Source organism: Adelges cooleyi, unplaced genomic scaffold (assembly GCF_023614345.1).
Source record: "Adelges cooleyi isolate 19-005CV unplaced genomic scaffold, UGA_ACOO_1.1 ACOO_flye_CR_arks_rails_tigmint_CR_PRNA_1, whole genome shotgun sequence".
NCBI lineage: Eukaryota > Metazoa > Arthropoda > Insecta > Hemiptera > Adelgidae > Adelges > Adelges cooleyi.
This window is the reverse complement of record NW_026095751.1, coordinates 4,085,838-4,102,413: the sequence shown is the minus strand read 5'-3', so window position 1 is coordinate 4,102,413 and position 16,576 is coordinate 4,085,838. Positions and strand designations below refer to the sequence as shown.

Below are 16,576 nucleotides of genomic sequence, written 5' to 3'. Positions count from 1 at the left end.
TATTAATTAATTAATAATAATTATAAAAAAAATTAAAATATTTTTTGCAACTTTGCAAACTATTAACAAAACGACTATTGTTATAAAAAATAATCTTTCTCTTTTAATTTTTTTTTTGTAAAAATTACATCATTGAATCTGAGTCATTATGAGTTTCTTGAAAAGTACTCCTCTCTCGACGATTACATTTTTTATAAATACTATAAGCCTAAGCCTTATCGTTGTTTCTCTGTTGTATTGAAAATCCAAAACTTGACGGTGTGTAGGTGTATTGTATAAATTTTTAAACTTTTTTTTTTTTTAGCAACAGTGACAATTTTAACGTCTCTAGATCATTGCATCACGCTCGATAGTAATATAATATAATATATTTTATTTTATGGTACAGCCTCCGCGGGCCACTCTAGATCTTTGAACGGTGTAATAGTGTTTGTGCAGGAAAGGTTCTGACCACTTTCTCCTTTTTTACTTGCTTCACACTAACATTGCCGATTTTAGCATGTCATCATCGGTGGGCTATTATTATTATTATGATTATCAGGTTTAGACGTTACGGTTTATGCGGGGAAGAAAGACCACCGGTTAATTTGATTTGAATGAAATTTTATAATATTTAGTTTGGATTAGATTAGATTAGAATTTTTGTATTTTCATATTATATTTGTTTGTATGTATATTTTACTATTCAAATATGAATACTGAAACATTGGCAGTCGGTTTCACCAACATTTGTTAAGAATTGAACTTGTTGTTAATAATTATAACTAATAACTATTTAGTGAAAATTGGGTTTGTAATATATAATTACGAATTACACATTTTATGAGGACCTTCTTTGTATTGAGTATTTAGAGAACAATAGAAAAGACAACTTGGATAACCCTTTATTAGGTAAGCAGAAGTTATTTTATGTAGGTAGATTAGGTAAAAAGGAATGACACAGACTTGCATTATATGTTCAAATATCATAATTTGTTGTATTTTATAATTTAGATAAAATTATTATGTCTTGTATGTCCTGAGAATAACACTGGAAATAATTCTTATCACTAACTACCTTTTTTTAAAGCTTTCAAAATAGAAAAATTATTTTAATGATCTTGATGACAAATTGTTTTTAGAAATGTATAGACTATTTAAACAATGTTTTAAAAAAAATGTATATCAATTATTAGTATAAACCGATACGTTAAAAGAAAGTAAAATAAAATGTCAAAAACAATACCAAACTGACAAATTAAATATCACAATCAGTTATCAGTTATCACATATCTTAATAACCAATGAGAACGTTGGAATCGAGATAACCGCTTTGGTAACCCATCTAACGTTTAGTTAACTTGACAAATAGAAATACAATACATTTTATGGTGAAACTTATTTCATTTAACCAGATGTTAAATTTAAATGAACTGCTAACTAACATTGTTGTGTTAAGAGTGTATTCAACAATAGTTGGTGAATCGCAAACCTTAGGCGCGTTATCGAACAGACATTACATATGATAATAACCGATACAACAAATAAAAAAAAAAATTAAAAAAAACTTGGTAAATTCCTGAGACTCGGGTCAAGGACGGTAAGCGGCCTATGTGTGTTGTAGACGCGAAGCTCCCGAAGTAAAATGAAGCAGTTTGTGTTACAACATACGGCGGGGTCTTTCCGATTTTTACTTTTACTAAAGACATGCAATTCATGGTCATAGACACAAGTCACAACAACGGGTCCGTCTCGTCGAATTTCCAACACCCTGACAGTTGAAAAAATTTAAATAATAATAATAATGCAACGCGCTCCCGGTAACAACAGCTAGCTGTGAAAATAAATATACATTTTAATCATTGTATAATATGATATCTACATACATTTTTACATTATCCGAAAAACCGAAAAAATGTTATCATAATGTTGTTATCACTACTCTGTTGTTACTATCGTTTTTAGCTTGTTTTTGATATGTGTAGTTAAGCATGTTTTCTTTCTTAGCTTCTATCCAGCATTATTGTATTTGTTAGTTACCTAATAATGTTTTGTTTAACTATAAAAACCTTTAAAGTTTACCTTTATATAAAAACCTCAAACAGTTTAAGATCTTTCAATTAATCACAATCGGTTCGGTCCCAAACACATCAGCGGTGTTCCCAACTCTAGGGATATATCCCTAGATTTAGATTGTAAGTCATTTCCTATGGATTATATCCTAAAATATGTGTAATTGATGTTGACTTCGTTGTAAAATCTTACTTATGTTTATCATAATGTTAACTGTTATCAATAGTTATGGCACAAAATCTACAAACAAATATAATATATATTTAGGACTTGCTGATAACTTTTTTTGGGAACTTGACTTTGTCTAGTTGGCAACACTGCACACCAGAACGGGCTAGATTCAACCGAGAAATTTTATGTCATTTTGTGGATGATGCTAGTTTGGTTAGAGGTTAGGACAATTGGCTTTTTGAAAAGGAATTTTTCTAAGAACAATAATTATTAATTTACCGTTTTTATACGTATATTGATCACGCAAGGACTTCGTTTAGGTGCTAGGTATTCAGCACAAGGGCGAATAGCCATGTCGGTTATAATATAGACACGAGCGGATTTATCGGGATATCATCTTTATCTTTCATCGAACGGAAAAACGTTTACAAGACGGTTTTTTCACTTCCCGCCAAGGTTTCCCTTGTTTCTGCGAATTTCGGAGGTGAACAATCCGTTATCGCATGTAAACAAACGGCTACAGCGTTGCCAACTCAATTCTTTAAACCTGATATGAAAATCTCCCCATTACCGTGACCATAATTAATTATATAAACTAGCTGCCAGAGGCTCCCAGCCGTCCATGTACAGTATTTATTCTTCAAATTGTATCATCTGGTATTATAACCTGGCAAGTGGTAAAAAACGCTGGAAAGCTGAATTTTGGTATACACATTAGTTGAAGGGTCCTTGGTGACATACTAAAAGTCCCCTAAGTTTGCATGCCTGCTAGCTCCGCGCTTTGTGACAGTTTTTCGCAAATAACTCGTTATTTTTTAAGATTAAAAGGTAAATACTTTTATACTTTATTGTAGACGAGGTAATTATCCGTAAAAAATGTTTTTATAATTTTTTTTGTGGGAACATTATTTACTTAGTAATCACACATCAAAGTATTGGAAACTTGTATTTCTATTGGATATAAATAAGTGTGCATTATGTTATTGTCTGTTTTGATATTATATGAACTGAATCAATAGAATACCTATTATTATTATTATTTAACAAACAAAACAAAAAAACAAGGTTAATTTGCATGCTATAAAGTTATTTTTGAAAACACCGCCATAGATTTATCATTGTTTAATGAAAAAGTAATAGTATTTGGTGAATATATTGATCTGTTAATTATTTAAGTAGGTGTGGCTCCCTACTACCAATAATTTTTTTATTGTTAAACTTGGAAAAGGTAAAAATGAGAGAAGGATTTAAAGAAAAGTAAAAGTGCAGTGCTTTAAACTCATTAATAAGCGGCCTTATTTAATAAACTCAACTAAAGCATTTTACAATTCAAATAAAAACAGACCATAACACATTGCGCACTTATTTATATCCAATACACAAATAATACAAGTTTCCAATACTTTGATAATAAATTACATGTGTGAACTGTAATTATCTAAGTAAATATTGTTCCCACAAAAATATTTATAAAAACTTTTTTTTATAGATAATTACCTCGTCTACATTAAAGTATATAAATATTTTTTTTTGTAATCTTAAAAATTAACGAGTTATTTGCAAAAAACTAATTTTGTTGACACAAAGAGCCAAGCTAGCAAGCATCCAATTTTAGGGGACTTTTAGTATGTTACTAAGGATCTCTCACTTTAGGTGTATACCAAAATTCAGCTTTCCAGAATTCTTTCTGCTATTCTTCTGATTTGCCTGGACTAATAATAATTTAACGGTTTTCTTTTCCTGCCAGAACCCAGAATTATTATAAACGTTCATTTGAGGTTTTATATTGAACCCATAGATGTTTCGTTGTTCCGTAACATAGTATAGGGAACCTTGAGATTGGTTCATTACATTTTAATAAGGGTAACTTTTGAAACTTAAATGTATGCGTTTGATTTACTGAACATTTTGATAAGGTATTTTGTATTTTCATCTAAACTTTCTGGCCAACTAAGTCGGTTCAAATCGTGTTGCTGATCTACAGAGATTCACATTATCGTTGCAACTGGAAACGCTTGGAACGCTGTATGATATTCTGTGAGTGTGTGTGTACATATTGTAGTTAGGTATATAGCTGTGCTATGCGGATTGCACAATGAAGATCTTGTCGCCGGCGAATTACAAAACTGTGTAGAGAGTCGTCTCGTGGACCACCATAGCACAAAATGACCATAAACCGTGAAACGGCGCCCTATATACCAAACGTCCTTGATGACCTTCCCATTGGCAACACGCGTGCCGTTGCGTTCGACCGATTCCGAAAAAGGGTAATAACACTATTGCGGGTATTATAATAATTACCCATAATATAATAGACCGTCGACAATAGTTAGACAACATCCTGGGATAATACACCTGAGGTCAGATAAAACCGAGATGGTGCACTCCCCACTGGAGCAATGATCTCACAAAGTCCACATTCACTCAGAGTTAAGAATTATGAAATGTATGTGTCACACGTAGAACCAAATTTAAATTGCAAAAAAACTTACAACATGAAACATTATTCTGATAAATTTATGAGGGACTTTGTTTTCTACTTAGTCAAAAATTATTAATGTTTAACATTGTTTAAAATTTTAGTTAATTTTCAAAGTAATTGAATTATCGGTCAACCGAGTAATTTTCAATAGTGATTTTCGAGGTCTGCGAAGTTAAGGATTAATAATATAATGTATTGTGACATTTTAAATAAGATGTGCTACAACTGATTGGTATATTGTTCTTGTAGTATTATTATTTTTAACTTTTTAGTCCTTTTTTTACTATTTTTTAGAAAAGCATGTTTTTTTTTATATCGATAGAATGCAGTAAACACATTATAATGGCATATATATTTGTATTGTAATATTAATCATTCCTAATTTTATCATAAAAAATAAAAAAATTCATGCAGTAGTTCATATAGTTATAGTATAATTAAATATTTTTATATTATCTTATTTAGTATTATAAATTAAATAATTTAGAAAAAGTTTTTTTTAAATTTATTTATTTATTACAAAACCGAGATTTTACTCAATTAGTTAAAAAAAATAAAACCAATAAGGTAGTTTTATAATATTAGATAACAATTGAATGAAGGAAATGTTTAAAAGTAGTTTTACATATGTTTTGTACACATGATTGGTAAATAAGCAGGAAATGTAATTTTTTTTTTTTTTAATTCAGCGACCTTAAACTAGTCTAATATAGTCAACCGAATAATTTTCAATAGTGATTTTCGAGGTCTGCCAAGTTAAGGATTAATAATATAATGTATTGTGAAAAATAAATTAAAAAATTGTTTTCCAAATAACTTCGATTTCGTCCATTAGATTGGGTTTAGGTTATCAACCTGAAAGTTAAGTTATATTAAGTTGGTACTAGATCAACTCGATGTTGAATGAAACCCATTAAAATGATTTTAGCCCTTCTTCCGTGCCAAAATGCAAAAAGGTGGAATATCGATTTGGAAAACTAGTTAATTTTGTTTCAGTGGTTTGACAATAAAGTTTTTACCAGCAGCATAATAACGCTGTTGTGCGCCATTATATTCATCCTTGTAGTTAAATAGGTACATAATATTACATTATGAGTGGTACCTAGTTAATATATAATGTAGCCTCTGCGACATAAAGTAGGTGCACTTCTTTTATTGTTAAAAACAAAAAGTCTGCTACTCGTGCGGAAACGAACGATGAACTGACAATGATAAATGTACAATTCGCCAATTATTGTTCATGTACATACTAAAAAAGCATTTTATCTGATTTCAACTATGAATTTCTTTTTTTTTTTTTTAATAATCATCATCCGTATGCATTGTGCCGTATGCATTTTAAACAATAATTTGAATAACGCGGCGAGGCACGTTTGGTCTTAATGGCTTCGCTCAGTGCATTATGTGCATAAAGGCGAATTTTTACCGGAAAATTGCTTTGGCGAATTACAACAAAAATAATTAATTGGTCATCGCAGTTATTTGTGACGATCAAAAGTGATCGACTCGTTAACTTGATGCGTCGTCATACCGTAATGGTCGTTTTAAGTAACTTGCTTGGTCAGAAGGTTAAGAAATAGACACAAAGACACTAAGACACTTTTTTTCTTTTACTTAAAGTTTAAAAATTTGCTGCAAGTCAAAACGACAAATTTGATGTCACCAAAGTGGGATAAACCTAACCCAACCTAACCCAACCCAACCTAACCTAACCTAACCTAACTTAACCTAACCTAACCAAGTTTACAAGCAAGTCATGGCTGTTAGAAAAACTTACCTGTAGACGAACGGGCCGACTTCTTGGAGTTTTGGTTTTTCACCGTTGTGCAGAAACCCGTCTGGATTGGTCACGTTGAATATGAACACCTTTGTCAGTCTTAACACGCCGGGCTTTTGCCAGTAGTGATAACTTAGCGTACCGTTCCATAGTTTCAAGTTCTGAAAGGAATTTGTTTCTTTCATTATTCTTATTATTATTATTACATCAAATTAATATTATTTCCAATAGGTACAATCGATGTAAAGGTACCATCGGTTGTAGTTTATTGGTGTTACAAAACAAATTTCTCTCATTAAACCTAATGTAATAATTAGCATACTTGTCGGTCGACCTAATTGTTTTTTTTTTCAGGTTCATGAACCTATCGAACAGCGCACTTTTTTTTTGTGTACAATAAATACAATTTATAAAAGTTGAAATATTTTACACATTTATAATGTTATACATATTTAAAAAAAAAACATCAATGAAATATGAAGGTCTTGTGCCTTCACTGCGATCGACCAACATGTTTATAACATAATTACCCTGCGCAATTATTGTGAATATGTGTAAAAAGTATCACTTGAACGAGTATAGTGTGCAGCTAATATATTGACTACACAGTCTCTCTCGAAGGAACTAAACTATTATGCAACCAAATGTACATAAGTTTTGAATAAATGTTTGCGCCAAGATAATTCTGTACTAAATAGCACAATGTTCGGGTTTTTGTTCTAATGGCAAATAATGTAAAATGCTAATTATGTAAAATACTTACGTTGGCGAACAAATTATTATTAAAAAAAAAAAAATATATATATATATATATATATATATATAAATTAATTTTTGTAACAAAACCGTTAATACATACCTTTAGTATTACATAATGAACCCAAGGAACGGAAGATAGTATCAATCCAGCTATTAGAGCCACAAGGCCGACTATAATTACTGCTAATCGACCTGGAACACACCAATAACCGTAGATTATTAAAAACCGCAAAATATACATTAATTATTAATAATAAGTATGTAAAAAAAAACACTATATAAAAATGTCAAATGAATGAGTTGTATCCATTCGATACCTTTTAATGCGTGAAACCGAATGGTGTAATCGATTTGATTTAATTGCTTGGATAATAAATTAAAGGTGTAATCAATTATTTGAAGAAAAAAATCCGATACAGTAGTTCTTATTGTTCATAAACATAGTGATATATATATATATATATATATATATATATACTAATATCAAGAAAGATTAATTTGGTTTTTTTTTAAGTTTAGTAAAATTATAACTTAATGTTTTATGTAAAATACTATTTAAATAAATTAAAAAAATAATAACAATAGTAATTATTATTATACACAAATTGGATTTATTATATATAATCAAAACACATATTATAAAATGATAGTGATACAATAAATCAAATATTGATTCAAACAAATAATAATAATAAATATCATACTAGTGTGTATACTAAATGCATTAATGTGCTGTTTATAAATCTTTTATTAAATGCCTATTGTAAATATGCTATTAACAATAAGGATAGTAAAATTATTATAATATAATATTTTGTATAAAATGTATTTAAATAAATAAAAAATAATAATAACAATAGTTATTATACACAAATTTTATTTATTATATATAATCAAAACATATATTATAATATGATAGTGATACAATAAATCAAATATAGATTGAAACAAACAATAATAATAATAAATATCAAATCAAGTTTCAAATACTTAATTATTTCGAACTTAAAACAATAGTTTTCTAAAATTAAATACTATTTTATCATACTAAACTGGTTATTTGTTTTTTTTTATAATTCCAATGTATTTTATTATTTTATTTATTTGTTTTATTTTAATGACATGCAAAAGTTTCGATATTTTTTTATTTTATTACAAAATCCTTCGTCCAATAATTTTGAAAGCATGGTTTAAGGCTAAACTAACCTAACCTTACTGAACTAACCTAACATTGCACTGATGGAGAATAACATTTTACAAGTCACAGCTATAAAGACATTGATATAAGCGTTTCAAAAATGTTAATATCAAATTTTATTGAACAATTATGCCTAATAACTAAAGAAGAATTGTTTTTTTTTAATTTTATTATTTCAATGTTTATTTACGACGAATGTAATCGATTTGATTTAATTGCTTCGAAAATAAATTAAAGGTATAATAAATTATTTGAAAAAAAAACCACTACAGTAGTTGTTATTGTTAATAAACATAATGATATACTTAATATCAAGCAGTACTAGATAAACTAGATTATAATAATTATTGATCTTGGTTTTCCTTAACGACTATTGTCAAAACCGTTGGTAGCTACCAGTCAATATTTTCAGCAAATTATCGTTAATTGGTTGTAAAACATTTCAAATTAACATAAATAAAAAAGCTTTCAAAAAGAAAAATTGCAATTATTTTAAAAGAATTGAGTTGCTTAGGTTCAAACGGATCCTTGTAGGATGGTTTCTGTCAATAATAATCTTGTAATCTTGTTATGTTTTTAGGAGTTAACATTCGTTGAATAACCAATTCAATTTGTATCATCAAATTAGAAACAATGCTTTTAGATAGTATGTATAAACTAAGATGATCAAGTATTTTATCAACTCAAAAACGGGTGTTTATTAAATATAACCCTCCTGAAAATCGCTGATATTTTTGGTTTTTGTCATTGATATAGTCACATTTGGCATGGCTCATTTATGTATTTCAACAATTTGTATCGTTGTGCTATTTTCTCATAAGAAAAAAAACCGTTCCGGAGTGAATACCATCATAATAGCCGGTGTTTTTTTTTTATTATTATTATTGAGGTCACTTGTATAATATTAAGTTGTTTTCCAATTGAAATCAATTATAGTACTATTATATTATTATTCGTAGCCGTTTTGATACTGGATAAGACACGAAAAGCAAACTCGCGTTGTTGTCAGAAAAACATGTCAAGTCATCATTTTTCTAGTGCTGATATTTTAAAAATATTTACCGGTAAAAACAAAAATATAAATTTAAAATTATCTCAAAGCTAATGTAAGTCGTTAGACGTTTTGCAAACAACCAGTTTAGTATGATAAAATAATATTTAATTAAAGAAAACTATTGTTTTAAGTTCGAAATAGTTAAGATTTGAAAACTTGATTTGATATTCATTATTATTATTATATGTTTCAATCTATATTTGATTTATTGTTTCAATATCATATTATAATATATGTTTTGATTATATTTAATAAGTACAATTTGTGTATAACAATAATTACTATTGTTATTATTAATATTATTTATTTATTTAAATATAGTTTTATATAAAATATTATATTATAATAATTTCACTATACTTATTGTTAATAGCATATTTACAATAGGCATTTAATAATAGATTTATAAATAGCACATTAATGCATTTAGTATACACACTAGTATGATATTTTTTTTATTATTATTATTATTATTATTATTATTTGTTTTAATCCACAATTGATTTATCGTAACAATTTCATATTATAATATATGTTCTGATTATATATAATAAATCCAATTTATGTACAATAATTACTATTGTAGTTATTATTTTTATTTGTTTGAAATTAATTTTATACAAAATAATATATTATAATTTGACTGTACTTATTGTTAATAGCACATTTAATATAATATTATTAGGGCGCTCGAGTAGCTGCTTTTAGAAACCTAACCTAAAATTATACACACATTAAATTCAGTTTAAAAAATGGCGTGACAATTTTTATTTGTGGTTCGTTTTTTTTTTGAATTCTCACACTTAACAATTAATCTTAATCGCCGCCTAACCAGACAGGATATTTTTTTTTTAGACAATTAAAATACCACAGGTGATTATTTCGTCACGTACCCTACAATATAGATAGGTGTATCATTATATAACATTATACTGTAATAATTATACACACGGGTGGAGTGTTGTTATAGTGTGTGTGTGAGTAAGTTCACTGAATGGTTCGGTGAAGATCGGTTTTGTGGTCATGATTAATGAACGATTGTAACACAAATATGGTTTATGGATCGTTAAATAAAGGCCTCTGAACGCAACGTAGGCGCAACACAATTATTACAAAACGGTGTTACAAAATGTTTTAAACTATAAATTATAAAAATTTGTTTACAGTCAAAAAATATTGTACGTCCTTAATAAAAAGCACTATACGGTTAGGTAATAAGCACAAACGACATCTGCCCTTCGCTTTTTTTATTTATTTACAATAAATTTTTTTTACTATAACCATTAACACCTGATATTTAAGTATCCGTGTGCTTGAATTTTATTTAACACCCAAAGGCCCGGCTTTACAATTTTTACAATTTTTTTTTTTATTACAGTTATATTGTTTTATGATTTTGTTTTTTTAATAAAATTAGCCGCAACCGCGTCAATGACCTAGATGTCAAGGAGTATAACAAAAGTTGGATGGACGTTTTTTTGTTTAAGCAAAATATGAAATAAACGTCGAAACAATTAAATTAAAAAAAAAAAATATCTTCTTTAAGTATCAGGTATAATTGTTCAATAAATGTTATTAACACCTTTGAAAAGCTTCTATCAATGTCTTTATAGCTGTGACTTGAAAATGTTATTTTTCATAAGTGTAATGTTAGGTTAGGTTAGTTCAGTAAGGTTAGGTTACGTTAGTCTTAAACTATGTACATGTATTTAACATTCACTCAAAATTATTAGACGAAGGATTTTGTAATAAAATAAAAAATATCGAAACTTTTGCATATCATTAAAAAAACCACACATAATTTAAATAATAATGTATATTTGAATTATAAAAAAAACAAACAAATAACTTGTTTAGTATGACAAAATAGTATTTAATTTAAGAAAACTATTGCTTTAAGTTCGAAATAGTTAAGTAATTTAAAACTTGATTTGATATTTATTATTATTATTTGTTTCAATCTATATTTGATTTATTATTTCAATATCATATTATAATATATGTTTTGATTATATACAATAAATACAATTTGTGTATATTAATAATTACTATTATTATTATTTGTATTTATTTAAATATAATTTTATATAAAATATTATACTAAAATAATTTTACTATACTTAATGTTAATAGTATATTTACAATAAGCATTTAATAATTGATTTATAAATAGCACATTAATGCATTAAGTATACACGCTAGTATGATTTTTATCATTATTATTATAATTTGTTTCAATTTATATCTGATTTATTGTTTCAATATCATATTATAACATATGTTTTGATTATATATAATAAATACAATTTATGTATAATAATAACTACTATTGTTATTATTATTTATTTATTTAATTACAATTTTACTATACTCATTGCCACTAGCACATTTACAATAGGCGTTTAATAATAGATTTATAAATAGCACATTAATGCATTTAGTATACACACTTATAGTATGCGGTGTATACATTATTATTAATATTTCTGATTATTCTTTTTGGTTTATGTACCAAGTATTAATGGTTTAAAAATAACATATTATTATAAGTTGCAAATAATTATGTGGTGGTTAAAAAACGGTTCAAATGATTTTTTTTAACAAAAGCTTCGTTCTGAGAATAATTGTAGTAATTGTAAAGTTTTTTTTTTATAACTGAAACATCTTTAACGTGCAAGAAGCAGCAGCTGTACGGGTGTTTATTACATAGCTTCACGTTTTGGTCTGATAGTCGTGTCTAACAACTGACTTAATGTCCGATGTCACAAGATGTATACCTACATATAGGTATGCGTGCATCAGATTGTGAAATATTAACAATTATGTCGGTTACCTACTATTTTTTGCTTCTGCTTAGAAAACCTACTTTGGAAAAATTATGAAAAACATTTTTTTTTGTCAGTGTGTTGTCCGTCAACAGGTGAAATATAATAATCGTTTCGACAATAATAATAATTACACGGGACGGTAGTACAAATGTAATTAACTTATTGTTAGACAAGCGTTATCATAGTAAAAAATAGGTATATATATATATATTATTATTTCTTAGTCGGAATTAAATAATAGCGCACCTTCTTATATATTATTATGCACTATAAATCATATTATTATACTGACTGCAAGACGCAATACGGTGGTACTTAATTGGTTTCGAGGCTTCAGAGTGCATAAAAATAAGTAATGTATAGAAATAATAAAAAAAACCCATATAGGCAATGTTAACGCGAAATCCATTTGTACCTATTGCTTAGATTTGTTAATAAATTATAACGCAGAAAACGTCCACAGGCGAGTGCGAGTAGTGATAAATAATAAATAGTGTTATCTTTAGGTTGTAATAATAGTAATTATTTTTATAGAATAAATTCTTGTGTTATGCCAGTGTTCAATAGCATTCATAGTGTAAAAATAACATATTATAAAGCTGTGACATCATTAATTATAAAATCAAGAAGGCGATCGTCAGTGTGACCACTTTGAATAAAAACAAAAACACTTTGTTTTTACAAGTTTTTTAACACTGCACAGTGTTGTTATGCTCGTCAACTATTATCAATAGTTAATATAGTCACTTATAAGTCATATTATGTTGCTGTAGTGAAACAAGATTAAAAATTATGTACCAGGGAAATGTAATTCCGTCATTGTGGTCACACTGCATCTCGCCTTTTAGCTTACTTCATATTTTTTCTCTTATTGCGACCCCCTGATGATGTTCATAAAACAAGTTAAGTAAAAGGGCAGTTGAAAAAATAAATAATTGTAATCAACAAATTGTTACAGTATAATAAATATTGCCATTCGATTTGTCAAACTTCCAACTGTAAAATTTTGTTTTCATTGTGGATATTATAATTTTGCGGTTTTTAAATATTTGTCATAGTTTTTTTATCATTGAAAACCTCTATTATTAGTGCAATTATGGAATGATTTCCTACAATATAAATTGTTATATCAAGAAACAATAACGGAAGCGAACTCATTACTGTCTTATTACTATTCCCCCTCCCTTTCCTCTGAAAAAAAAATCGAATTGCAAAATTCTAAATACCAATTATTATTATTATAATACTGACCTACACGAAACGGTCTGTTTTTAAAATAACTTGTTTTTAGATTTTTGTTGATGAAATTGTACACAACACCGGTTTATAGTGTTGCACAATTATTATTATTATTTGATTTATTGTGCCGAAAACAATAATATAATATATGTAAAAATAAAAAATGTGTACCTACTTAAATGTCTTAAATAAAATCTCAGTCCGGTGTGACTAAGACGATAGTAGATGTAAGTGGGCAAGTGATAAAATAAAAAATAACTTTCACTCTTTTTAAGCACCGGGTTAGGTTTGAAATTCGGTTAACCGCCGTCGCTGCTGTACCTAATTATATTATATATATATATTGTACCTATATAATATAGTGTAATATATAATATATATATATATTTATATTATATATACTTACATATCTCGGTCAATAAACGTGGTAGGTACACGCACGTAACAGCGTGCAATGAGGTATTAAAAAAAAAAAAAAAAACTTCCTCCAATGTAATAATAATATACTACCTATCTGTGTTAAAAATATAATATTATCATTTCAATAACACACAGCTCTATAATAATATAATATGTAACCGAGTGGACAAACCGGGTTCGACAAACCGTCGGGTAAGCTCATTCTTGAATAAAAAAACATAAAAGCCACTCTCGATTTCGTTTCCTGTTGACCTACTAAACTTAAAATTCTTGTTGAAAAAAAAAACGTGACTAGTTGGAAATTCCAACAAACCTTTTTATTCGAAAATTTTGTACGAAAATTACAAATGAAAAAAGATGTCTAACCTAATGCGTTCTACTGAATTGTCTGATGTTCACATAACAGACTGTTAATAGCTTAGAACAGCTTAAAAAAAAAAAACTATATTGCTTAAAACGAGTTTGTCTAAAAATCAAGTTTTGGCTGAAGATAAAAATATTTTTTTATTTTTAATCACGCGAAATGTATTGAACATGTCGTTTAAATATTATTATTAAAGTAGTGGAAAGACAAGTGGATCACTATTTTCTATGTATAAAACTGTAGCTCTTATATTTTAATCATTTATATAGAATTAATGTAAAATTTATGACTAATGACCCCAGAAGTCGAGGCCCTTATTTATTATAATAATAAAAAAAAAAAATTATAATAATAAAGCAGTGGAAATATTATCATATTATTTAAAATAAAATAAATGTAAAACGTTTTAATAATATACTTAAACGACATTTTTTAAAAATGTATTATACAATACATTTATTATATTACATTTATTATACATAATTATGTTTAGTACACGTTATGTAAATAAAATTTACGAAACACATTTTTAATTGACTGTCAAAACATGATTTAAAAAGATTTGAAGATTGTTACCAAATTTTTTGACAATATTTTTGGAAACATTAATGGATTTTTTTTTTGCTGCAATTTACCTAACCTAACCTCACCAAACTCGGTAGGTGATATAATACTTGTCACTTTTGTTGTTGTTTTTTTTTTAATTTTTAATTTTACAGATTTAAGTGATGGGTAGACCTAGTAAGGTCATAACCTAATCTAACCTAACCTAACTTATGTCACTATTGTTTTTTTTTTAATTTTTAATTTTATAGTTCAAAGTTATAAAACAATTAAAAATTACATAATAAACAATAATTTCTTAATTAAATAAAACTTAACAATAAATAAGTATTATACATTTGTTGTATAAGACATGTATTTTTCGATTTTTAGTTAACTTATGTCACTTTTGTTGTTCTTTTTTTTTTAATTTTTAACTTTACAGTTTAATTGACAAGTAAACCTAGTAAGGTCCTATGAATGTGTTGAATGCTTACCTAACCTAACCTAACTTAACCTAACCTAACCTAACCTAACCTAATCTAACCTTACTAAACTCGGTAGGAAATCTTTTGTTGACATTTTTTTTTAAAGATTTCAATCAGTATTTACTGATACACAATATTTGTATAGATTAAAAGTCTAACGATTCCATTTAAACAAATTCACAGTAAAACCAAATTTATCGACGTTATACCTTTTTTTTTTAAATAATAAAAAGGACATTTTTCCCAACAAAATATGCATTTACAATCAACATTTTGTGACTTATTTTTGAAGCAAAAAAATACAATTCATATTTCAAAAATACCACTAAAATGTTATTCTATTAACATTTGAATAACACTTTTTTTTGCTTATAAAAATATGTTTTATATGCGTTGCACGTGGCATAACGATGGTAAATATTAAAGAATTTTAATTTATGTAAAACAAAAGGAAAAGTCTTATTTGTTTTGGTAATGTTTTTTAATTTTTTTTAATACATCTTTTATTGTATATTTCACTTAAAAAAAAATTGAACTTGTGTATTTTTTATTTAGCTAAGCGGATAAAGTGTTTTTTCCTCATATAAAGCGGTTTTATCAGTTATGGTATTATTCATCAAGAAGATGATCTGAGACAGTTCCTTGGCCTGTCTGTAGTTATATACTGTTTTCGTCTGACCGCTGCGCTGGATTTCTTTTCAAGTTCAGGTAATGTTTTACACTACCAAAAGAATATTATAAATAATTGGCATATTATGACGTAAACCGAATTGTGTTGAGAAATGTTTCCTTTATGTACGCCTAAAAAATAGTCTACGGTCTGGTGCGCCGTAATAATTCGAGTGATTCGCGGTGACTGTTGATATTGAAGTAACAGAGTTTCCTTTCTTAATCTCATTTATTTTTTTTTCATCTGACCGTTACTAAACTACACCGTGAATTCGGTGACTCGGATGTTATTGAAGGTAGTCAGCCGGAGGACTTAATAAATTACCTAATTGTTCGTCCCGAACAAATATGTGTGTACTGTGTTGTTTATCAAATTTATGTTTTAAACGTACGCTAAGATAGTGATGGCTGATAAAATTAGCGAATTTACATAGAAAACAATAAAACCAAACCATTTGCCAATATTTGTGTGTATGCGTTGAATTTCGCCAAAAATGATAATATTATAATAGTATGTAATATCTCTATTTAC

The 16,576-nt window shown here is 27.4% G+C and overlaps 1 protein-coding gene across 3 annotated transcripts in view; it reads right to left on the bottom strand.

The window, feature by feature from the left end:
- LOC126833091 (scavenger receptor class B member 1) overlaps nt 1-16,576 on the bottom strand; it is a 65,333-nt gene that overhangs the window by 7,086 nt on the left and 41,671 nt on the right. For all 3 annotated transcript variants that reach the window (XM_050564243.1, XM_050564245.1, XM_050564251.1), the window contains exons 3-4: nt 7,342-7,433; nt 6,483-6,643 (exon numbers count right to left, since the gene is read on the bottom strand). In XM_050564243.1, the coding sequence (XP_050420200.1) occupies nt 6,483-6,643; nt 7,342-7,433 (253 nt within the window). The remainder of the gene's footprint in view (nt 1-6,482; nt 6,644-7,341; nt 7,434-16,576) is intronic.